General features: G+C 45.5%; 1 protein-coding gene across 19 annotated transcripts in view; it reads right to left on the reverse strand.

Moving 5' to 3' along the window:
• Positions 1-24,228, reverse strand: part of FBRSL1 (fibrosin like 1) — a 1,099,284-nt gene that overhangs the window by 785,471 nt on the left and 289,585 nt on the right. For all 19 annotated transcript variants that reach the window (XM_060249815.1, XM_060249816.1, XM_060249814.1 and 16 more), the window contains exon 2: positions 16,860-17,060. In XM_060249815.1, coding sequence (XP_060105798.1) covers positions 16,860-17,060 — 201 coding nt within the window. The remainder of the gene's footprint in view (positions 1-16,859; positions 17,061-24,228) is intronic.

Consider the following 24,228-nt stretch of genomic DNA (forward strand, 5'->3'; position numbering starts at 1 on the left):
TGGTTTTCTGTTATAAATACATTTTCTCAGGAGAAAATGGTAAAAAATCAGCTTGGTCACAATTGTAAATTTGCTCATGGTTATAAAAAGGACCTTTGAGTTCTCTTAAGAGTTCTGTTGTGCCGGGAAATCCTGGGCGTCTTTGAATCTTTACAACATCCTGATCTCATGAGCAGAAAAGCTCTGAATTGGCTTGCTGTACTTAAATTTTTTAATGCCTTCTGTCATAAGGCATCAGAAAAGTCTTTATGGGTGATTACAAAAGGCTGGCTCAGGGCGGGCATCAAGCTGCTCCAAAGAGAGTCGGCCGGAAAAGGAGTGGACCGCAAGTCTCCAGATAGCACGTGGCATGTTCCCAAAACAGGGACGGGCTGCGTGAGCCTTGAAGGAGCTTTCGGAGCGCTCATGCACTGGTCGCCTCCTGGCCTTCCAGGCAGCTGGGGAAGTGCCTTGAAGCCATCTCAGAAATTAGGCACCACTTTGTACGTGGTGCTTTTCTGAGGCAGCTTCCATCCGGCCCACGGCGGGCTGCAGTTTGGGATGGGGACAGCAGGCAGATGTGTACGTGTGGATGCGCTTTTTTGATCTGCCTGCCTCCCATCCCCCGGGGCGGCTTAAAATGACTGTCTGTTATCACCTTATATATTTAAAATTAAGGCACTTAATGTTTACAATAAATCCGTTGTAGTTATTTTGTTCTACATATATAAGGGGTACTTAAGATATCTTGTTCTCCTTTTTCTCAGCATGGTTGCAGCCTACTCTATTGGCAGGCTGTATCTGCCTACCTACAAGAGGTCTATCTGTTTTAATGTCAATGTGATTCATACCATGTGATTCACAGCCTCATTGGCTTAGCTGCTGTGATATAACAAATGTGGTGGGTAGCCCTGGCCCCTGGATCAGGCAGCAGAGCACTAAAGAAGCTGGGGTGATCTAAGGAATTCCGATTCTAAGGTCTGTGAACAATTTGTGATAATAAAACTGCACAAATATTGTCTGAAAGGCATGAGCTTTCCAATGTGTTCTCAAATCAGCAAAGATTTCATTAAAAAGTTATGACATTTATGTATGTAAATGTTTCCATCGTAGCTTTCCATGTACTTTTGGTATCTCACATGGGGGTAGAGAGGTACATAAAAAGATTTTTGGAATTTGCCCTGACCTAGATAGTCCAGGCAGGCCCACTCTCGTCAGATCTTGGAAACTAAGAAGGGCTGACCCTGGCAAATACTTGGATGGGAGACCTCCTTGGAATACCAGGAGTGAGAGGCAGAGGCAGGCTGTATCAAGCTACTTCTCTGAACATCCTCCATGCCCCTGTAGGGGATGCCAGAAGTTGCCATGGCTTCCAAGCATGCACACCTGCACACATACACACACTTAAAATACAAAAAATACCCCCCAAATATTTTTACAGTTTATTGCCTCATACTACCATAGGCCAAGAGCACCTCTGGATTCAGTTCCCCATCTGGAACTGATCTACTTTCCAAGTATGTTGTTGAGGGGTGGCTGTAGCTGAATGGCAGAGCCCATGCTCTGCATGCAGATGCACTCTAACTCATGTATAGCAAAGGGCATGAAGCGTCCTCAGAAAAGCCCGTTTCTTCCCCACCCCGTTCCTTTTCTTTATGTTGGGTCTTGACGTTGTTTCCCAGATTTACAAGGAACATTCCATTCCCCTCCTCCTCGTCTCCACTTCAGCAACACAGGCAGTTTCCATCAGACACAGCTCAATTTTCAGATGAGTTGTCTTTGCAGCAGAACAGCTGCAGGAGGCAATTGCATTTCACAGGTGCGTGAAATTGTCCCATCTCTCTCACCCAGTCGCTCGACTTCAAGAGGAAAAAAAGAATCAGCAGCTCGGAGCTGGAGAAAACTGAAGGCAACGGAAACTATCGTTTCTGGAACTCGATTATGCAGAAGGGCTTTGTATGTTTTGCAGAGTTTTACATTCTAAGCATACCATGTGGAATTAGATTTCAGGTTAGGCTAGGTTTATTCAATTTATATCCTGCCCTCCCTGCCAAAGCAGGCTCAGGGTCAACCCTCCTTATCATCATCATCATCATCATCATCATCATCATCATCATCATCATCATCATCATCATCATCATCATCATCATCATCATTTTATTTGTATCCCGCCCTCCCTGCCGAAGCAGGCTCAGGGCGGCTAACAACATTAAATTAATACATTGAGTACAATAATGTTCAAAGCAATAACTAATTTAACAAATTAATTAAAATTCTAAAATTAATAAAATTAGTAAAATTAATAAAATTGACATCCTGGTGCTATTAAACCAATGGTAAGTTTTTATTTTCCTTAGCAGTCTCTCTCTTTAATCGATGAAGGCCATCCTAAAAAGGATGGTCTTGCAGGCCCTGCGGAACTGTTCAAAGTCCCGCAGGGCCCGCGTTTCTTCTGGGAGCTGGTTCCATAGGTGTGGAGCCACTACAGAGAAAGCCCGAGTGCGGGTACTCTGTAGTTTTACCTCTTTCGGCCCGGGGATAGTCAGCAGGTTCTTCCCTGCTGACCTCAGTGCTCTCTGGGGTTCATATTGTCTCATACTTATGTCTTGAGCCACCCAGACCAAAAACATGGTACATTCCAATTTTCCCAATTTATTTATTTATTTATTTATTTTATTTATATTAAGATTTATACCCCGCCCTTCTCACCTAAGTGTCTCAGGGCGGCTTACAGCACAATAATTGAAACAACTTCAGTTTAAAACATTTAAAATACAATTAAACCATAAATTAATAAAAAAAAAACAAGATAGAATAAAACCGGCGGCCTATAGATACATTTTGTTCCATCCAAGATGTTTTACATTGTCAGTTAATGTCATAGGCCTGCCGGAAGAGGACTGTCTTACAGGCCCTGCGGAATTGCCCTAGATCCCGCAGGGCCCGCACCTCTTCCGGCAGCTGGTTCCACCAATAAGGTGCCGTTATTGAGTAGGCCCGATCCCTGGTGGATTTTAGACGGGCCTCCTTTGGCCCGGGGACTACCAACAGGTTTTGTGAGCCTGAGCGTAGTACTCTCTGGGGAACGTGTGGGGAGAGACGGTCCCTAAGGTAGGCAGGTCCTAGGCCATATAGGGCTTTAAAGGTAATAACCAACACCTTGTAGCCAAGAACAATCATCCCTTTTTTAAAAAAAAATCACAGTCCCTCACAAAGCACTCCTGCCTTTTAAAATCTTCTAGCTAGAACTGCTTCTGTTGTCATTCTTTGAGACTTGAATGCCTGCCTCAGGGGCTATAGAACTTGAATCTCAAAGGGAAGACCACATGTATCTTCTTTAGTGGCCATGCAAACACACAAATATTTAGGCATTTTGCAATGCACAACCCACCAGCTCATATGCTGCAGCTGCTAATCTGCACCATGAAACCCTTAGTGTCCCATATGTTCCCATTTCCCTGCCTGTGGAAAGCTGAAAAATCAAAGAGAATCTTCTTCTAAAGCAGAGGTGGCCAAACTTGCTAAACAAAGAGCCACATAGAATAAACATCAGGTAGGGCAGGATATAAATCGAAAATCAAATCAAATTAAATTAAATGTTTGAGAGCCACAGGACAAAAAGGAAGGAAGGAAGGAAGGAAGGAAGGAAGGAAGGAAGGAAGGAAGGAAGGAAGGAAGGAAGGAAGGAAGGAAGGAAGGAAGGAAGGAAGGAAGGAAGGAAGGAAGGAAGGAAGGAAGGAAAGAAAGAAATAGATGGGGAGGGGGAGAGGTGAAAAGAAAATAACTTTAACTTTAAATCCATTCTCCAAGCTGCCAGTTGGCTTAGCTTGAGCTAAATTTGGCCACCCCTGTTCTAGAGTGGGTCAACTTTCCAATCACACAGATTTTGGAGTGCTTCCAAACAATTGGAAGCCCATTGGTGGCCAGTCCACCAAAGGATTAAGCCATGCCAGAACAAGAACATCAGAATCAACTCCAGTGGCAGCACATTCACACGAACACCAGGCAACACACAGCCAGAGAGTTTTCATATTGCAACTGCTGAGGTGAATTAACAAATTCTGGATAATCTGTAGCGCAGCAGTAAGAGCTTTCTATTACATCTTTAAGCTATCTAAACAACCATCCTCCAGGCTTTTAAACCTGGCAGAAGACAGATGTTTCAGAGTAAACAAAGACAGCATAGAGAAGATGGAACAAAGCCTTCACAAACATGTAATACTTGGGGCAGGCTCAGGCATTGACCCTTGGGGTGTGAGAACAGGGGGTGTTCCAAGATTGTTCCTGTTCCCTCTTATGAAATTCTGGAGGCTACACAACACCATTTTCTCTTCTTACTTGCCAGGAGGCAGCTCAAGCATCAGCAGGCCCAGATGAAGGGGTTGCTTAGCAACAGTGCTGCTCTTCCTTCTCCCAAACATAGGGAACGTGATAGTACAAGGCTCAATGAACACTAGGGAGAGGCAGGACTAAAGCAGCCCACTTACTCTCTGGGGCAGCCAGTTCTGGAACACTTTGGTGTTCCACACCTTCGAACAAATGCCTTGGTTTAGGTTTCACTGACTATTTAGCAAGCCAAATATCTCTGGTTTCTCTTTTCTCCCCCCCCCCCCCCCCCCCGTGTACTGTGGAGCCAAAGGATAGGCTGAATCTAAGAAGCTTTAACACACCAGGATGAATTCTCTTAAATTAGCAGGGCTTCCCATAGGTGGTGGTTTTTGTCCCTCCTTCCCTGCTGCCATGGCTGTGCTATGCCCGGCGATTCTCTGCACTTTGCATTCAGCTTTCAGCACCAAAATGCCTAACTGGGACTTAAAGCAGATTTTTAAATTAGTTCCTGACAGCGCAAACAGATTGCTATTGATTGAAATGAGCCTTATTTTAGTTCTTTAGATGAGCAGGCCTAATGACTAAATACTGTATTGCCCATTTCGACACTTTGTGCTGGGACTCCCCAGTGGTTTCTTAGGCAGCTGTGAAATCTCTTTGCTTGCAGATTACGAGGAGAGAACGGGAGACGGCCATCTGTGACTGTGGAGCATGGCGGCTTCCAGGCTCAGCTCAAGACTGACAATGAAGACATATGCTCTCCCACGTCCCCATTTATGATGGATGCCCTGGTACCTGTCCCTGGGAAATTACTGCCCCTTGTTTGTCCCTCTTTTTGCCTTCTGGGAATGTCTAGCTGAAATCTTGCAGCGTTAGCTGTTCTTCTGGCTTAGCTCCCTCCCAATTGTCTATTGCTAAGCCTCAGAGTAGAGAACCCAGATGCATCTCTGATGTGTATGTGTGTGCGGGTGCTATGGCTGCATTTGGGTGGCAAATTTAACGTTGGCAAATGCACAAACCCAGCTTGTGTCAGCTTTCCATTAGTAGGGAGACTGGGAAACAGGGAAGGTTTCCAACCAGTGATCTACCATATGAATTTTGTGGCCTGACCAGGTCCTATTGTAGTGATGGTTACAGGAATAAACAGCTTTAAAGGGGGATTAAATGATTCATGGAGGATAAGTCTAGTCTTATCAATGGCTACGAGCAATACTCCCTCTAAGCTGTTTAGTCTTGTGAGCAAAAATTCTACTTTGTGAGCTACTGGCATTAAAGTTGTGAGCTAATGCATAAATTAGTTTGCTGCAGAGCCATCCTTCCTGAGCTAAGACAAAAATGTGTAAGCTGGAGGCTAAAAACCTGTGAGCTAGCTCACGCTAACTCAGCTTAGAGGGAACACTGGCTACAGCTATGGTAACTGAAGGGAACCTCCACATTCAGAACTAGGAAGCAATATCAGCTCAAGGCCTCAACCTCTATGTCCTGTTGTTGGCCCTCCAGAAGAAGTGGTTGGCTATTGTGTGAGACAGGATGCTGGACTAGGTAGACCACTGATCTGATCCAGAAGGGCTCTTCTTATGTTCTTATTGCTGAGAATATCTGAGAACGTGCAACACTGTCAGAAATGCAGTCGCAGATTCCCAATTTGTCAAGCCTAGAAACATGTTTCGTAGCTACCATGCATAAAAGGATTGCTAGTCCCAAACATTTTAGTAGACACACATTGTGTGTGTGTGTGTGTGTATCAAGAGCCACACAAAGCCATAGCAAAATTTAGCTGCTATCAATTTATTTCATTTATGTCCCCAGCTTTTGTCCCCAAAGCAGCTTACATGGTTCTCCTTTCCTCCATTTTATCCTCCCAACACCCCTGTAAGGTAGCTTAGACTGAGAGTGTATGACTGGTCTAAGGTCACTCAATAAACTTCCACAGCAGAGTGGAGATCCAGACTTGGATATCTCAGATCCTACTCCAACATGTTAACCAGCCACTATACCACAACTGGACTACACCTTACACGTGTGTCATCAATTAAGAAATTGAATTTATTTTAACATCAGGCATAATTCTGGAAAATGGAAGAGTGGACCTTGTTTGGCTGTAAACACCTGTAATTGTTCCCTGCACAAACATGTCCAAAAATAGCAAGTTTACAGTGAAAACATTTTTTTGTCATCTGCTAAGGTTGTGAGGTCAGTGTTGAGGAATACCTGGAGGTTTTGGGGGTGGATTCAGGAGAGGGCAGAGTTTTGAGGAGGGGAAGAGCCTTGGCAGGGTACAATGCCATAGAGTCAACCCTTCAAAGCAGCCATTTTCTCCGGGGGAGCTGATCTCTGCCAGCTGGAGATCAGTTGTCAAAGCGGTAGATCTCCAGGCCCCAAGAAGCAATGCAAATTCCATGGACATAGAAGTCCCACCTCCACCTCACTTTGGATTAGTACAATATTCTAAGATCTTTTGTCAACCTATTAATGGGCATTTGTTGTAGTAAGGCAACCTTTGCAAGCCTGTGCATGCTTCTGGAATTACGACCAAAGTGGCTTCTGCAGGAAAAAGAACCAAACACAGTACCTCCCTGCTCACTTTGCAAAAGAATAATAGATGAGGGATAAAAAGAAATGCAGGAAAACCTGAGGGAGCAGGTAAGAAAAAAGGAGAAAGATTGGAGGGAAAACAAAACAGAACCGCAATCCTACAATGCTAACCTCTCCTCCTGATCTTGGAAGCCTTGGTCAGGCAATAACAAAGGCCTCCGTGCCTTACAACAGACCCATTCACTTTCTAAAAAGCTTGGTGGGCTTCCAGGGAAGTACTTTTGGGCATCATTTTGGGGAACTTTGTCATATGTCTTAGTGTGGCTGCTAAGAAGAAGAAGAATTGCAGATTTATATCCCTCCCTTCTCCCTGAATCAGAGACTCAGAGCGGCTTACAATCTCCTATGTCTTCTCCCCTCACAACAGACACCCTGTGAGGTAGGTGGGGCTGGAGAGGGCTCTCACAGCAGCTGCCCTTTCAAGGACAACCTCTGCCAGAGCTATGGCTGACCCAAGGCTATTCCAGCAGGTGCAAGTGGAGGAGTGGGGAATCAAACCTGGTTCTCCCAGATAAGAGTCCGCACACTTAACCACTACACCAAACTGGCTCTCACCACTACACCAAACTGATGGGCAGTTAGGGGCAACTCAGAAACACCTCAGAAACCGACTTGAAAAACTCATCCAAATGTGTACATCTGCTGCTCGTCCCCATCCAGTACTCACCCCGTCCTCTGGCGTCCTCAGAGCAGCTCAAAAAGCTACCACTTTTGAAGTGGCAGCAAATTTCTGAGCTGCAAGCCAGTCGCCTCTTTGGACTCTGGACACGAAAGCGCGCAAGTGAGGTGGATTGGTGGTGTGAACCCGCTCTAGGTGCTCACTAGTATTTTTTTTTTAAAAAAAACTGCCCAGAGCGCATGATGACCACTAAAAATGTATGGTAAAAAAGAAGCTCAAACCACGCCAAGGGAATGATGCACTACAGCCATCTGACCATGCCAAGTTGCCTCACAGACGGGATGGGACCGGCTTGCGGGGTACCTTAAATGTACATCTCTTGTACCTGAAATGGCCTCAAGCGTTTGCATTATTCATGAACCTAATCCTGAAAAACATGAATGTCGGATGCTGTGAGATCTCTTGTCCTTTCTCCTTTAACAGCTGTCATCTCTTTAACTAAAACAGGAGTTCTTTTAAATAGAGTTGCTTTTCTGTAGGTGGATGGTTCTGGATGGTTCTTTCTGAGCCAGCCCAATTTGGGATGCCTCCCCTGTACCCCAAAATGCCCATCTGTTAGCAGCATCTGTGTTTCTTTTTAATTCTGCTTTTCCTCCAAGGAATTCAAGAGTGGTGTACTTAGCGCCCCCTTATATCTTCACAACAACCCTGCAAGCCTGAAAGAAAATAAATGAGTTTTACGGAAGGCTTCAGATTTGATCCCGGGTTTCCCAGGCCCAGTCCAGCTCTCCAGCTGTGCCACCACACCTGTTCAGTCCGAACTGTATTATTATTTATTTATTTATTTATTTATATTCCACCCATTCCCCATAGGGGCTCAGAGCGTGGTACAACATAAATAATAAAATCACAATAAAATCACAACAGCATAACAATAAAAACTGATTACAATGTTCAGTCCAACAGAATGGTTCAGCAGGACCATATAATAAAATGGTGTAGCAAAACAATATAGCAAATAAGCGCAGTAAGATAGTACAGTAGGGTAGGGGAGGCCAATCGATCTAATGGATAGATGCCCGCTGCCTTACCCAAAAACCTGACAGAACAGCTCCGTTTTACAGGCCCTGAGAAATACCAACAAGCCAGGTAGGGCTCAGATCTCCATAGGGAGCTGATTCCACCAAGTTGGGGCCAGGATCGAGAAAGACCTGGCCCTGGTAGAGGCAAGATGGGCATCTCTTGTACCTGAAATGGCCTCAAGGGTTTGCATTATTCATGAACCTAATCCTGAAAAACATGAATGTCGGATGCTGTGAGATCTCTTGTTCTTTCTCCTTTAACAGCTGTCATCTCTTTAACTAAGACAGGAGTTCTTTTAAATAGAGTTGCTTTTCTGTAGGTTGCAGCTGATAAACATAAACTACAGGCTACAGAAAAGCAACTCTGTATTTATTAGAAAATCCTGTACTATGGAGGCAGGCAATTATTTCCAGACTTGTATGTAAGCCACAATTCTTCTGCAGCACAAAGAAACCACAGTCTGTCAGTAGGTGTAGAATTTATTTGCCTGAATTCTCAGCTTTCATTTTTTTTATCGTTTTTTTAAAATACGTTCCTTGCCCTGATGGCTGCAAAGAGATGCTTGTAAATGCACAGGTAGCACTGGGTGATATCACAGAATCTCAAGTGCTCTCTAAAGTACTGGGATTTTCAAAAATTTTCTTGCAACTTCCAGATACTTCCTTGCAAAACTAATTAACTGTGAGAAGAGTCTCAGATTGAGCCTAGTGATCTCATAATCACAATAAGATCCTGATAGTTTTTCTGCATATACTTTAAAATCCCAGCGATAGAGGATTTCTACTATTTCTACAAATAGCTCTAATGTGTACAGTTCTGAGGGCTTGGTAAACAATACAGACAGCAGGGATGGAGAATTTATGAATGGAAAGAACAGAACGCTCATAATAGATTTCAGCCGCATTATTCCAAGACTTATCGGAAAATTACAGTGAAGAGAGCCACAGCCTGGCTTGAGGGAACGAACAGGCAATGGCGAGCAATTACTAGGCTTGTCAGCTGGGGTTGTTAGAATGGCCAAGTGCAGAAACAGAATAGGAGGACTAGGACCTTCCCGTTTTATAAGAAACTCCAAAACCTTGAGCTAACTTGGGGCTGGTAGCTAGAGTTAGCATGTTTGAGCAGTTGCCAAGACCCCAAGTGCCCTGCAAGGGCATAACCGCTGACCCAATATGCTCACGTTACAGAAGCAGCAGCCATTATTTCCTACCTCTTCTCTCCAGTGCTGACAGAAACCAGGAGCAGCTGTCATTGCCACCATCTGTAAGGGGAGGGCTGGTGAATACCAAGTGCTCCTACTCATCACTAGCTCAGTGGTCTACACACTCCTGTGCCCAGAGGCACAAGCCCTTGGGCACGAGACAAATGGCTCTTGTCCTTTGCTTCTTAGTCTGACAGTCAGGCCCAGGGGTGGAATTCTAGCAGGAGCTCCTTTGCCTATTGGGCCACACACCCCTTATGTAGCCAATCCTCCAAAAGCTTACAAGGCTCTTTTTTGTAAGCTCTTGGAGGATTGGCTACATCAGTGGGCTGTGGCTTAACATGCAAAGGAACTCCTGCTAGAATTCCACCTCTGGCTCAGGCCTAAAGCCAGACAGAAGATCAGCCAAGTGGAAAGAGAAGACCTGCTGGATCACTTGAAGCCTCCCCCTCCATTTCTGGTTTATTTTCTCCTCTACCCCTCTCTGCATTTTGTTAGTTTGCATCCAAACAGGTTTAAAAAGTGGGATATAAATATACTAAGTAAGTAAACAGTTGAGTGTGCCTGAAAGGGGACCCACAAGTCAACATGTTGCTAAGGTTTTACCAAAGCTGGGGCCAAGCCCTGGCAAGTGACATAGGCACAGCGGCATAAATGAAGAACCAAGTACTCATTTTTCTCCATTTTACATCTAACATGGACTTCAAGCTTTGCTCTGTGAACAAGTACGTAACTTACTGGCACTAGGGATTCAACCTTCTTGTTGGGTGTTTTGGGGCCATTCCACCACATCATACAACAACGCAAGCTTGTGTTTGCCACTGAGATCTTCATCGAGCTGCAAGCAAATCCTGGTGCTGTAGTGGACCTACTGGGACAATACTATCATTCCCAAATAGGGAGTGGGTACAGACCAACAAACTCCTCTGTAATTGTTAGAGATGAAAGGAAAATGGACTTCTAGGGCTTATCTTGCTAAACCTATAAAATGTATGCAGAATGCTAAATGCTATTTCTCCACCACGTGTAGTCAAACTCTCCCCTTGCCACCAGTTTGCTTCCTTCCTCCTCCCACTTCCCAAACCAAGTGGGGATGATTCTTATTCCTGCTGTTTTATAACCTGAGTCACCATTTTGATTTCACTTTTTCATGCATGAATCAGAACTGAGACTTTTTGTTTTTGCACCGTTTTCTGTTTCCTTGGATAAACTTCCACTCAATGGGCTTTGTGCATCAACAAATCACCACTGCTGGTTTTTAGTGCAATCTAGTCACTTCTGATTTAGGACGACTCTACAAATTAGTGACCTCCAAATTGTCCTATCATTGACAGCCTTGCTCAGAGTTAAAGTCCAGTAGCACCTTTAAGACCAACGAAGTTTTATTCACCCACAGAAGCTCATACCTTTAATAAGACTTCATTGCTCTTAAAGGTGCCACTGGACTCTAACTTTGTTCTATTGCTTTAGACCAACTTGGCTACCCACTTGGATCAGCCTTGCTCAGGTGTTGCAAACTGAAGCCCATGGCTCCTTTGTATTGAGTCAATCCATCTCATTTTGGACCTTCCTTTTTTGCCTCTGCCTTTAACCTTTCCAAGCATTATTGCCTTTTTCACAGTCTCTCATCTTCTCATTGGAATTGGACCAATTTTGCAGGGCCTGTAAGACCATCCTTTTCAAGCAGACGTTTGTAGAAGTTGATAGGATGGCTGTTTAATTACCAACGATTTATCTAGTGACCCCTGCCATAATACAAGTGTACAGATAACATCAGGAAGATCACCGCCGTTTAAACTATGGAATGATCCAGACATTTGGAACTGGTTTTAGATTGTTGTTTTAAATCAATGTATAACTTAAATGTTGTTTTAAATTACCTTATATTGTATATTTTATATTGTATAATTTTATCGAACTGTTGTCAGCCGCCCTGAGCCTGCCTGGGCGGGGAGGGCGGGATATAAATAAAATTTATTATTATTATTATATATTATCATGATGTGACCAAAGTTTAGTCATTTCAGCTACTAGGTAGAATTCAGATTTTGTTCAATCTAGAACCCACTTATATGACTTTTTTTGGCAGTTCAGCAGTGTATATATATTATTTTAACCTTCTAGAACATTCAATGGATGACCTCAAAGCTGCCGTTTTGCTGCAAAGGAACTTCAAGAACAGAATGGAGAGGGAAATTGCTGAATTACAAATTATTATGAAACTTGGAACTAACACCTCCCCAGGAACTAACACCTCCCCAGAGATAAAAAAAAATCTCATTACATATACTAAACTCACTTTCACCAAGTATAGCTATATATCCACAGTATTCCAATGTATTTCTCTTTTAGAATAGTGTATCAGAATAATGTTTTTTGCATTGGCATAGTCCAATAGGGATACTGGCTGTTTATCTCATTTCATATACTAACCCATCTTCCACTATACTTTAATGTATTCTTTTTTCTAATGGCAAACTAGAATTATGTTTATATGTGTGCTACATGTTTAAATCAAACCTCTGAGAAACCTATGCCCTCATTTTAACCCAGAGCTAACATTATAACAGACTCTCATTTACTGCACTTCACATCCAAGATACATAATGAATTTAGTAGATGGACATCAATCTGCTATTCCAACTTAATTGTTGTTTCAACCCAGTTAACTTAAACTAACAAACACCAGACCCCAACCTGTGACTCTTTTAATCTGCTAAAAAAACTTTTCCATGACTCTGCATACTAACTCACTGCCCCCTTTCTCTATATTTAGGACTGCTTGCCATTCCATACTTTTGTCTGACGAAGTGTGCTTCTAGCACACGAAAGCTTACATTCTGAATAAAACTTTTTTGGTCTTAAAGGTGCCACTTGACTCTTGCTTTGTTCTGCATTATACATATTAATGATGTACACTGTATCGTTTTCAGAGGGCAGCTGTGTTGGTTTGCAGAACAGTTAGATCTGAGTCTAGGAATGCCGTATTTATCAGGTTTAAAACAAAACCACACCCTGTGCAACACAAACAAATCTACAAACGTGGAAAAGCAAAGAAACAAAACCATTGACACAAAATATCTACCAGTACCAACAGCAACAAAACAAGGGAACATTGGCTCATCCCTAATGCCCACCCGCTCGCTGCAGGTTCACAGCGGTGTCTCCATCAGCACCAGCAGAGAGAGGAAGCGTTTGCTGATAGCTAGACAAACACTGCTGCGACCACAGAGCCATCAAGCTGATGACTGAGCACCAACTTCCCCCCACAAACGTCCCCGAAGAGCAGCTGTAAGTGATAAATGGCTTGATGCCCCCCCCATGCCTTTCCCTCATCACCTCCTTAGCTTTGAACAAACATGTTAGTTCAAGCAAGGCTGCTGAGGGCTGTCCCCCTTGTGCTTGACTGCCAGGCTAGACGGCAGTAGCCGTCGCTGGAGTTTGTTAATGCCTTGTCAAGTTTTGAATGCAAGGAGAAGCCACCAGAGGAAGGAGAAGAATGGGGAACGGGCCCAGATCTTTATGCTTCTCACATTTCCTAACCCACTCTTTGCCTCTCTCACACACGCACCACAGTCCTAAATTCGCCTCCTGGCAACGTGCAGGAAGAGGTGAAACATGGAAAGCATACTAAGGCTATGTTTGTCAACTCGCTCACACGCGCATGCTCCAAGCACTTAGAGCTATAGCCTTCTATACCGCCAGCAGTAGCAGAACTGACCGAGTCAGATCACAGCACGCATAATTCCAGAATTTACCACATGCAGGGTGAGGAAGAACAGCACAATTTTTTCTTCTTCGGCAACTGAGGCGCCTTGCTGTGCACCAGATTTTTGCAGGTAGCCTGCTAGAACCAAGACACCTGGCAGGCACACAGAATCTGCCTGGCCAAGCTAACAAGCTTCATATACACACATTGTGGCTAATCATAGAACTGGAAGGGACCCCCAGCGTTATCTAGTCCAACCCCCTACACAATGCAGGAAATTCACAAATAAAGGTTAAAGGTGCAAGAGCCAAGTCGTTACCAACATTTTCTTGCCAGACTTTTTACGGGGTGGTTTGCCATTGCCTTCCCCAGTCATCTACACTTTCCCCCTAGCAAGCTGGGTACTCATTTTACCAACCTCAGAAGGATGAGTCAACCATGAGCTGGCTACCTGAACCCAGCTTCCACTGGGATCGAACTGAGGTCATGAACAGTGTTTGAACTGCAGTACTGCAGCTTACCACTCTGTGCCATGGGGCTCCTTCCAATTCACAAATATCTTCCCCTAGGATCAGCATTGCTGTCAGATATCTATCTAGCCTCTGTTTAAAAACCTTCACCTCCCAAGGAAGCCTGTTCCACTGTGGAATCGCTCTGTCAGGAAGTTCTCCCTAGTACTGAGCAGGAAACTTCTGAGAGCCAGTTTCGTGTAGAGGTTAAGTGTGCAGACTCTTATCTGGGAGAACCAAGTTTGATTCTGCACTCCTCCACTTGCAGCTGCTGGAATGGCCTTGGGTCAGCCTTAGTTATCGCAGGAGTTGTCCTTGACCCATGCCCCTCCTGGCTAATTAAATCTTGCCTGAGGGAGCTTGAATGTCCTTTACGGGACATCATAAATAGATCCCTCTCAGAGGGGCGTTTTCCATCATCCCTGAAAGAGGCTTTGGTCCGACCCCTCCTGAAAAAAACTACAGCAGATCCGGCCGAATTGGCAAACTACCGACCGGTCTCTAATTTACCGTTTTTAGGTAAAATAATTGAGAGGGCAGTGGCGTCGCAGTTGCAGAGCTTTCTGGATGACGCTTCCATCCTAGACCCTTGCCAGTCCGGCTTTCGCCCGGGCTATGGGACGGAGACAGTACTGGTCGCCCTGGTAGACGATCTCCAACGGCATCTGGATCGGGGCGGTGTGGCGGTGCTGATGTTGTTAGACCTGTCGGCCGCGTTCGACACGGTCGACCATCGGCTACTGACCCGCCGCCTCGCCGATATAGGGGTGAGGGGGTCTGCCTTACAATGGCTCTCCTCCTTCCTCGAGGATCGGGGACAAAGGGTGGCAATTGGTGGCGAGCGGTCCCGGAGGCGCACACTGGACTGTGGAGTGCCTCAGGGGGCAGTTCTCTCACCAATATTATTCAATATCTACATGCGCCCTCTTGCCCAGATTGCCAGGAGATACGGACTTGGGTGCCATCAATATGCAGATGACACCCAACTCTATCTGCTAATGGACGGCCGGCCTGACTGCGTCCCTGAGAATCTAGACCGGGCCCTGCAGGATATGGCAATGTGGTTGAGGAGGAGCGGGCTGAAATTGAACCCAGCGAAGACAGAAGTCCTTTGTCTGGGTCGGGGCGCCCGGGAAGGGGAAACACCTCTTCCGGTCTTCGACGGGGCGCCGCTGAAAGCGGCGCACCGGGTTAGGAGTCTGGGAGTTTTACTGGAGCCTTCATTATCAATGGAGGCCCAGATTGCAGCCACTGCCAAGTCAGCCTTCTTCCACCTGAGGCGGGCAAGGCAGTTGGCTCCCTTCCTAGAGCGCCAAGATCTGGCAACGGTACTTCACGCAACGGTCACCTCGAGACTGGATTACTGTAATGCCCTCTACATGGGGCTGCCTCTGTACCGAACCCGGAAGCTGCAGCTGGTGCAGAACGCAGCGGCCAGGCTACTGTTGGGGCTCCCTAAATGGGAGCACATACAGCCTGGGCTGCGCGAGCTGCACTGGCTGCCAGTTATATACCGGGTTCGTTACAAAGTGCTGGTCATTACCTTTAAAGCCCTATATGGTCGAGGACCTGTCTACCTCAGGGACCGTCTCTCCCTATATGAACCCCAGAGAGCACTGAGGTCAGCTGGAAAAAACTTGCTGACCATCCCCGGACCAAGAGAGGTGAAGTTGCAATGCACCCGCAATCGGGCCTTCTCCTCTGTGGCCCCGAGCTTATGGAACCAACTTCCAGAGGAAATGCGGGCCCTGCGGGATCTTGAACAATTCCGCAGGGCCTGCAAGACTTTCCTCTTCCGACTGGCTTTCGATGATGTAGAAAATTAAGTACTAATGATACCGCCATCATAATAAAGAACAAATAGCAATAGCATTAGCACTTTTATAACTGTAATTAATTTTAAATCTATTAGAATTTTAATGTTGAATGTAACCTTGTTTTTATACAATGGAATGTTACTGTTACTGTTAGCCGCCCTGAGCCTGCCCCGGCGGGGAGGGCGGGATATAAATAAAATTATCTAATCATTATCTAATCTTGAAAGGGCAGCTGCTGTGAGAGCTCTCTTAACCCCACCTACCTCACAGGGTGTCTGTTGCGGGGGGGAGGTAAAGGAGATTGTGACTGCTCTGAGATTCAGAGTTTAGGGCAGGATATAAATATCATCAAAATCATCTTCTGATTTAATTTCAAAAGAGATTCCGGCTAAATGTTAGGAAGAACTTCCTGACAGAGCAGTTCCTCAGTGGAACAGGCTTCCTCAGGAGGAATGCTAGCCTGGATGCCAGATTTAAGCCATCCTACTCAGATCCTCCATTGCTGCTTCTCACGTATACAGCATATGTAGTCCCGGGTAATTCTGGCACCACGGCATCCTTTGTTAGACCTTTTGCTCTATGATCTTATCCATCTCTCTGGTTTGAATCATCCCAGGGTTTGAATCAGTTTTGTTGCCCTGGTAACTATCTACAGCCTGATCTTCCACATAAAGTAATCCAGCATTTTGGAATCCTTAAAACTTGGGAATTAGAAAGTTACATATGTATTTGTGACTGACAAAGCATCAACCACTGAAGATGACTAAGACAGACAGAGTTTCAAATACGTTTTGATAACACTGACAAAATCAAAGCAACAAAGAGGAAGACCAGTTCAGTACCAAAACGGTTCCATAATTATTCACACGGTAAAGGATTTTTCAGAGTAAACAGTGTAGGCTCCACATGTGATGCATCCCCAAAGTCATTATTCTTTGGCCACATCCAAGACAAAGGAAAGCAAAAAAACACCTCGTTGGCGACCAGAGTGATAGCAGCAGATAAGTCTCGGCCCTACCTGCTTGTGGACTTTCAGGAGGATTTTCTTCTTCACCCTCTCCTTGCCGAGATCCGTCTCTCTCCCTGAGCTCCCAGCATCATTATTATGGCCATTTTCACTGGGCTCAGCTGACATGCAGTTTTCGGATTCTCGAGGTTTCTTCCCTGGATGTCTTTCCCATTTTTCCTTTCTTTCCTGAGGCTTCAACGACATGTCCTTCTGTGGTGGGGAGGAAAAAAAGAAAATAAGAACATAAGAGAAGCCATGTTGGATCAGGCCAGTGGCCCATTCAGTCCAGCACTCTGTCACACAGTTGCTAAAAAATCCAGATGCCATCATAAGGTCCACCAGTGGGGCCAGGACACTAGAAGCCCTCCCACTGTTGCCTCCCCCAAACACCAAGAATTTAGAGCAACACTTGCCCCAGACAGAGAGTCCCATCTAAACCCTGTGGCTAATAGCCACTGATGGACCTCTGCTCCATATGTTGATCCAATCCCCTCTTGAAGCTGTCTATGCTTGTAGCTGCCACCATCTCCTGTGGCAGTGAAAATCAGAGGATGAAAAAAACCCAGGCCTTATAAAAAGGTGAAGAATCAAAACAGTAAGCTTACACAAACATACACACACACAATCTAGTTTCCAGTGTAATTGGACCCATTCTTCCAAAACTGATTCCAACAGTCTTGCACAAGGGCTGAAAAAAAGCATAGAATGAGTGTGCAACAATAAGATGAAGAAGAAGATACTGGATTTATATTCCGCCCTCCACTCCGAATCTCAGAGTGGCTCACAATCTCCTTTACCTTCCTCCCCCACAACAGACAACCTGTGAGGTGGGTGGGGCTGAGAGGGCTCTCACAGCAGCTACCCTTTCAAGGACAACTCATGCAAGAGCTGGTCCAAGGCCATTCCAGCAGCTGCAAGCGGAGGAGTGGGGAATCAAACCTGGTTCTCCCAGGTAAAAGTCCACACACTTAACCACTACACCAAACTGGCTCTCAATATATACAAAGGGGCAGTGGTGGAAGGAGCCAAACATTCGCAAAAGCTCCCACATCAAGTTACAAGAGGACTAAATGGGATGCAACCCACAAAATGTTGGAAACAGCAGAACTTCTCTCTGCTGCCAGATACTGGAATACCCCTCCACACGCACGCAGGCACACAAGCAGTGTCTTAAAGTGCCAGCCATTTGCCATCTCCATTGTACGTGATTAGTGCCATTTGCTTGCTATAGAGGAAAGTAAATCACACAGGCTCTGCGCAGGAGGCAAAAACTGCAGCCGTAAACCCTTCATTAAGACCCAGCCGCAGCTCTTCCACGGTGCACTAAATCATGCCCCTGTGACTTCCGGTTACAGTTTTAAATATACAGTCCTGCCTTCTAGTGTGGCAGAGTGGTTAGCATATCAGCCTTAAGATCTGGGAGATCAAAATCTGAATCCCCGCTCTGCCATGGAAGCTTGCTGGATGACCTTGGTTGCTGGACTGACCCTGCCAGTCGCACACTCACAAGGTTGTTGGGAGAATAAAATAGAAGAGAGGAGAACACAAGCTACTGTGAATCCCCACTGGGGAGAAAGGTGAGGTTTAACTGAAGTAAAAACATATCTCTTGCTGCCTAGATTTTGTGATCGCTTCATCCATCTTCTTTACTGTATTTCCTGCAGCTCAGTTAGGGACGAAAAATACCTGGGAGAGGAGCCTGGGAAGGGTGGGGTTTGGGGCGGGGGGAGACTTCAGCGGAGTATCGTGCCATAGAGTCCACTTTCCAAAGTAACCATTTTCTGCAGGGAGGAGGAGGAAGAAGAGGAGGGGAGCTGGTTTTATATTTCTCCCTTCACTATCCGAGGGAGTCTCAGAGCAGCTTACATTCACCTTCCCTTCCTCTCCCCAACACAGATGGGTGTTATCTGCCACACTATGAGGCAGGTAGGGCTGAGAGAGCTCTGAGAGAGTTGTGACTGACCTAAGGTCACCCATCTGGCTGCATGTGGAGGAGTGGGGAATCAAACCTGGCTCTCCAGATTAGAGTCCACTGCTCTTAACCACTACACCAAACTGGTTCTGATCTCCAGCCACAACCTGGAAGTTGGCAACCCTATTCTCAGCACTAGTCCCTTTTTTGTTAACAAGATCCACGGTAGCTCTGAACAGAACCCAGGGAACTGGGGAGACAACGACGGACCACTTTGGTTATTACTCCCAGCTTCTCATACAGGGAACGGTAATCCCCTCAAGGTCATCTCTGAGCCCTTATTACCTTTCTTAATTCCCCATCATAAATTCTAATAACAAGCAGTCCTTCAAGGACACAATAACAAGTGCTATGGAAAATTAACACCTTGCCATCAGCCATTTAAATATGATTTAAGCATGAACGGAAACAACATTACCACGTCGATGCGCTATTGCTTCTACAACAGATTTAAGAAAAACAAGAACAAGCAAAGAGGTTGGAAAAGAAATGAGACCAGAGCAGAAAACACAATTATCATCAGAATAAAAAAGGTAAAGAGAGTCCCCTGTGCAAGCACCAAACTGTTACTGACCCATGGGGTGACATCACATCATGGTATTTTCTTGGCAGACTTTTTTACAGGGTGGTTTGCCATTGCCTTCCCCAGTCATCTACACTTTACCCCCAGCAAGCTGGGTACTCATTTTACCGACCGTGGAAAAATGGAAGGCTGAGTCAACTTTGAGTAGGCCACCGGAACCCAGCTTTGGCCAGGGTCAAAAGCTGCCTTATACTCAATCAAACCATTGCAATGTCTAGCTCAGTACAGTCTATTCTGAGTCGAAGCACCCCTCCAGGAAGAAAAAGGCCTTCCTCCAACAGCTGTCATCCAAGATCCTGGAGATATCCAAGAGCAAACCTGGGTCTTCAGCATGCAAAACGTGTACTTTGCCACTGGGATGCAGCCTTACCTACTTCATATCTACTTATTACAAACACACAGTATTTGTGCCAGTATATACTGCAACATGCAGGCAAAACCAAGGTGAGAAAATGTGCTATTAGACTTTCTAAGTGGATGCTATTCAGTCCTATGCAGAGTTACTCCGCTCCGAGTCCACTGAAATCAGTGGACGGGATTCAGCACAAAATTTCCACCTGTGCCAGAGGTCTTCCACTTCTGCAAACTGAAATGCAAGAAAAAGACTGTGGTAGCCTCTTGCACTAAGCCAAACTTGCACCGCACTTGTGTTTCTGAAGCTGTCTATGCTTGTAGCTGCCACCGCCTTCTGTGGCAGTGAATTCCATGCGTTAATGACTCTTTGGGTGAAAAGAAATGATTAAAATATCAACTAAACTGGTCACAGAAAGTAACATTATTTTCCTTCCATCCCTAAATCCTTGAATAAATAAAACTGTTCTAACTCACCACCTGAAATTGGATGGCAGATGGACACCTCTAAAACGAATGATCTATAACAAAGGTGTCAGTACAGGAAAGACCCTGCCCCTAGTCAGGGCAGGTAGGTTCATATGGGAAAGGAAGTTCCCCAAATATCCTGCTCTTGGACTGTCTACTGCATTTATTTGTGCACAGCAAATTAGGGTTAAAGATTCTGATTTCTTTGGGGACGTCCAATAAGAGCATCAAAACAAGAGGGAGGATTCGAACACAGCCTCCCCCTATTCCAAGTACAGCACACTTTACATTGCATCATACACACTCACCTCAAATGTAAGGCGGCGGCAGGAACTAAAAAGGCGTGCAGATGCAGCCTACAGTTCCTATCCATAAAAAAGGGAGTAACGGTATTAGCCGCAGCCTTCTCCAGGGATATCAAGAGGGCAAAGATAATGTGAATTGTAAAATGATGCAGACATTGTGGACACTAGTGCAGTAAATTATCAGTTAGCCTTTTTGTCTCAGTCACAGCAGCGACATCTCTATTAAGTCTCTCTACAAACCAGAGTTTGCAACAGAAACCCATTTGTTTTGAGCCTGCTGTTAGTTCAGGGGGGGAATTTCATCCACCTCTGAGTCCATGGAAACCTAAAAGGCCATGCAAAACAAAACTGTGAACCAGGACCTACTGCCCTGATGACTACTCTATGCTATTTCCTTTTCCAGTTTCAATTAGGAGACTGATCCAGATGGGCAGCCGGGTTGGCCTGAAGCAGTAGAACAAAGTAGGAGTCAAGTAGTACCTTTAAGACCAACAAAGCTTTTTTTCAGAATGTAAGCTTTTATATGTATGCATGCATACTTCTTCAGACGAGGGGTTGGGGTTCAGTGAGCTGAAATCAGGGTGGCTCTTTTTTGTAAGCTCTTGGAGGATTGGCTACATTCGGGGTGTGTGGCCTAATATGCAAAGGAGCTCCTGCTAGAATTCCACCCCTATAGAAAAAAAGGGGCTCCCTGAGTTTGAGCAAAACTATAATATAAGAAACGTAAGGGTGAAACTATACTAACAAAACATTTATATTTATATTGTCCTCTTGTCTGCACGCCCTACAACTTCCAATTCGGACCCTTGCCCCTCCTGGCTTATTAAATCTTGCCAGAGGGAGCTTAGGTATCCTGTACGGGATATCATAAATAGATCCCTGATGGAAGGGCAATTTCCAACACCTCTTAAGGAGGCAGTGGTCTGCCCCCTCTTAAAAAAACCAATATTGGATCCGGCCAAATTGGCACACTATCGGCCGGTCTCAAATTTACCCTTTTTGGGTAAACTCATTGAGAGGGCAGTGGCGTTGCAATTACAGAGTTTCCTGGAGGATGCTTCCGTCCTTGACTCCCATCAGTCGGGCTGCAGGGGAGGGATGGTGGCTCAGTGGTAGAGCATCTGCTTGGGAAGCAGAAGGTCCCAGGTTCAATCCCTGGCATCTCCAAAAAAGGGTCCAGGCAAATAGGTGTGAAAAACCTCAGCTTGAGACCCCGGAGAGCCGCTGCCAGTCTGAGAAGACAATACTGACTTTGATGGACCGAGGGTCTGATTCAGTATAAGGCAGCTTCATATGTTCATATGTTCAGGGCTTCCGCCCGGGTCATGGGATGGAGACAGTGCTGGTTGCCCTGGTGGATGATCTCCAGCAGCATCTGGATCGAGGCGGCTCGGCAGTACTGATGCTGTTAGACCTGTCGGCAGCGTTCGATACGGTCAACCATTGGTTGCTGACTTGCCGTCTCGCCGACGTGGGGATTCAGGGGTTGGCTTTACAATGGCTTACCTCTTTCCTCAAGGGTCGGGGACAAAGAGTGGCGATTGGGGGTGAATTGTCCCAGAGGTACCCGCTGGATTGCGGGGTTCTTCAGGGAGCAGTTCTATCCCTGATGTTGTTTAACATCTATATGCGCCCTCTTACCCAGATTGCCCGGAGATATGGGCTGGGTTGCCACCAGTACGCTGATGACACCCAGCTCTATCTACTTATGGACGGCTGGCCTGCCTGTGTCCCAGAAAACCTGGACCTGGCATTGCAGGCCGTGTCTAGATGGCTCAGGCTAAGCGGGCTGAAGCTAAATCCAACGAAGACAGAGGTCCTTTGCCTGGGTCGCCGTGGTCCGGGGAGGGAGATTCCCTTACCGGCCCTCGACGGTGTGCCTCTGTCAGTGGCACACAGGGTTAGGAGCCTGGGGGTGCTACTGGAGCCTACTCTAACTATGGAGGCCCAGATAGCAGCCACTGTCAAGTCCGCATTTTTTCATCTTAGGCGGGCAAGGCAGTTGGCCCCTTTCCTGGAGGACGGCGACCTGGCAACAGTGATCCATACAATGGTCACCTCGAGGCTGGACTACTGCAATGCCCTCTACATGGGGCTGCCCCTGTGCCGAACCCGGAAGTTGCAGCTAGTGCAGAATGCCGCTGCCCGGCTGTTGTTAGGGCTCCCTAGACGGGAGTACATTCAGCCGGGGCTTCGGGAACTGCACTGGCTGCCGATAACATACTGAGTTCGGTACAAGGTGCTGGTTATGACCTTTAAAGCCCTTTATGGTCTGGGACCTGCCTACCTTAGGAACCGTCTCTCCCCACATGTTCCCCAGAGAGTGCTGAGGTCGGGGTCTCAGAACCTCCCTACAATCCCTGGGCCAAAGGAGGCCCGTCTGAAAGCAACCAGGGACAGGGCCTTCTCGATTGCAGCTCCCTGTTGGTGGAATCAGCTCCCGGAGGAGGTGAGGGCCCTGCGGAACCTTTAACAGTTCCGCTGGGCCTGTAAAACAACCCTCTTCCGGTTGGCATATAATTAACTGTGATCGGAATGCCTGAATATTAAATCTCGAACATCAGATTATTGAATACTGGAAAATTTGAAAGACTGATTTAATGAAAGGTAGCATAGTGTATATCAATGTGAGTTTTATGTATTTTTAGGTTTTTATGTATTTTATTGTATAATTATTAACGTATTTAAATTGATCTCTGTTAGCTTTTTTTCTGTTGTAAGCCGCCCTGAGCCCACCTCGGTGGGGAGGGCGGGATATAAATAGAATAAAATAAATAAATAATAAATAAATAAATAATAGGAAAAACCTTTTGGCCTCTACCTCTGAGTAGACTCTACTTCTAAATAATCTAAGATCAACAATATAAATGTGCGCAAAGGCACTTTAAAATTCCAAAGCTTCTACTTTTAAGCAGACTGCAATATGAAATACAAGAGTGCACGCAGGCACTTAGACATAATCTCTTCCCAAACAGTCTGCACTAAAATGAATTCAAACAGTCTGCAGAAAAATAAATCAAAGTGTACACAGGCAATTTTAAAGTGCACACAGGCACTTTTTGAAGCTTAATTCCACCCCTGGCTGAAATGCATATAGCTGGTGGTTTAAGAGTGTAAACTGATACAAAAGAGGAACAAATGGCAAAATACTGGTCTCCTGTGCATACAATATACTGCTTCAGCATTGCAAGATTGCTTAATCCTGTATACACACTTTGTTCAGAGAGCTGGCATATACACAGTAGCCAACAGAACGTATTTATTCTTTTAAACTGCATTTTAAAAATTACCCAACTTCTGCAAAAAAAAAAAAAAATGGTCCTACTGTGCATTAAGGCAAGGTGAACAGATGTTGTGGAGTACCTACATACCTGCAGAATCTGGGAAGCCTTTAAGGGAAGCAGGCTGAGTAACTCACAGATCTGGTTTGCAATCTATCTGCATATATAAAAAGGTAAAAATACCCCCTCTGCAAGCCCCTCTGTAACCTAAGGGGTTACATCGTATCATAACATTTTCTTGGCAGACTTTTTATGGAGCGGTTTGCCATTGCCTTCCCCAGTCATCTACACTTTACCCCCAGCGAACTGGATACTCATTTTACTGACTTCGGAAGAATGGAAGGCTGAGTCAATCTTGAGCCGGCTACCTGAACCCAGCTTCCGCCAGGATTGAACTCAGGTTATGAGAAGAAGATGA

The sequence above is a fragment of the Heteronotia binoei genome, chromosome 11 (assembly GCF_032191835.1).
Source record: "Heteronotia binoei isolate CCM8104 ecotype False Entrance Well chromosome 11, APGP_CSIRO_Hbin_v1, whole genome shotgun sequence".
Lineage (NCBI taxonomy): Eukaryota > Metazoa > Chordata > Lepidosauria > Squamata > Gekkonidae > Heteronotia > Heteronotia binoei.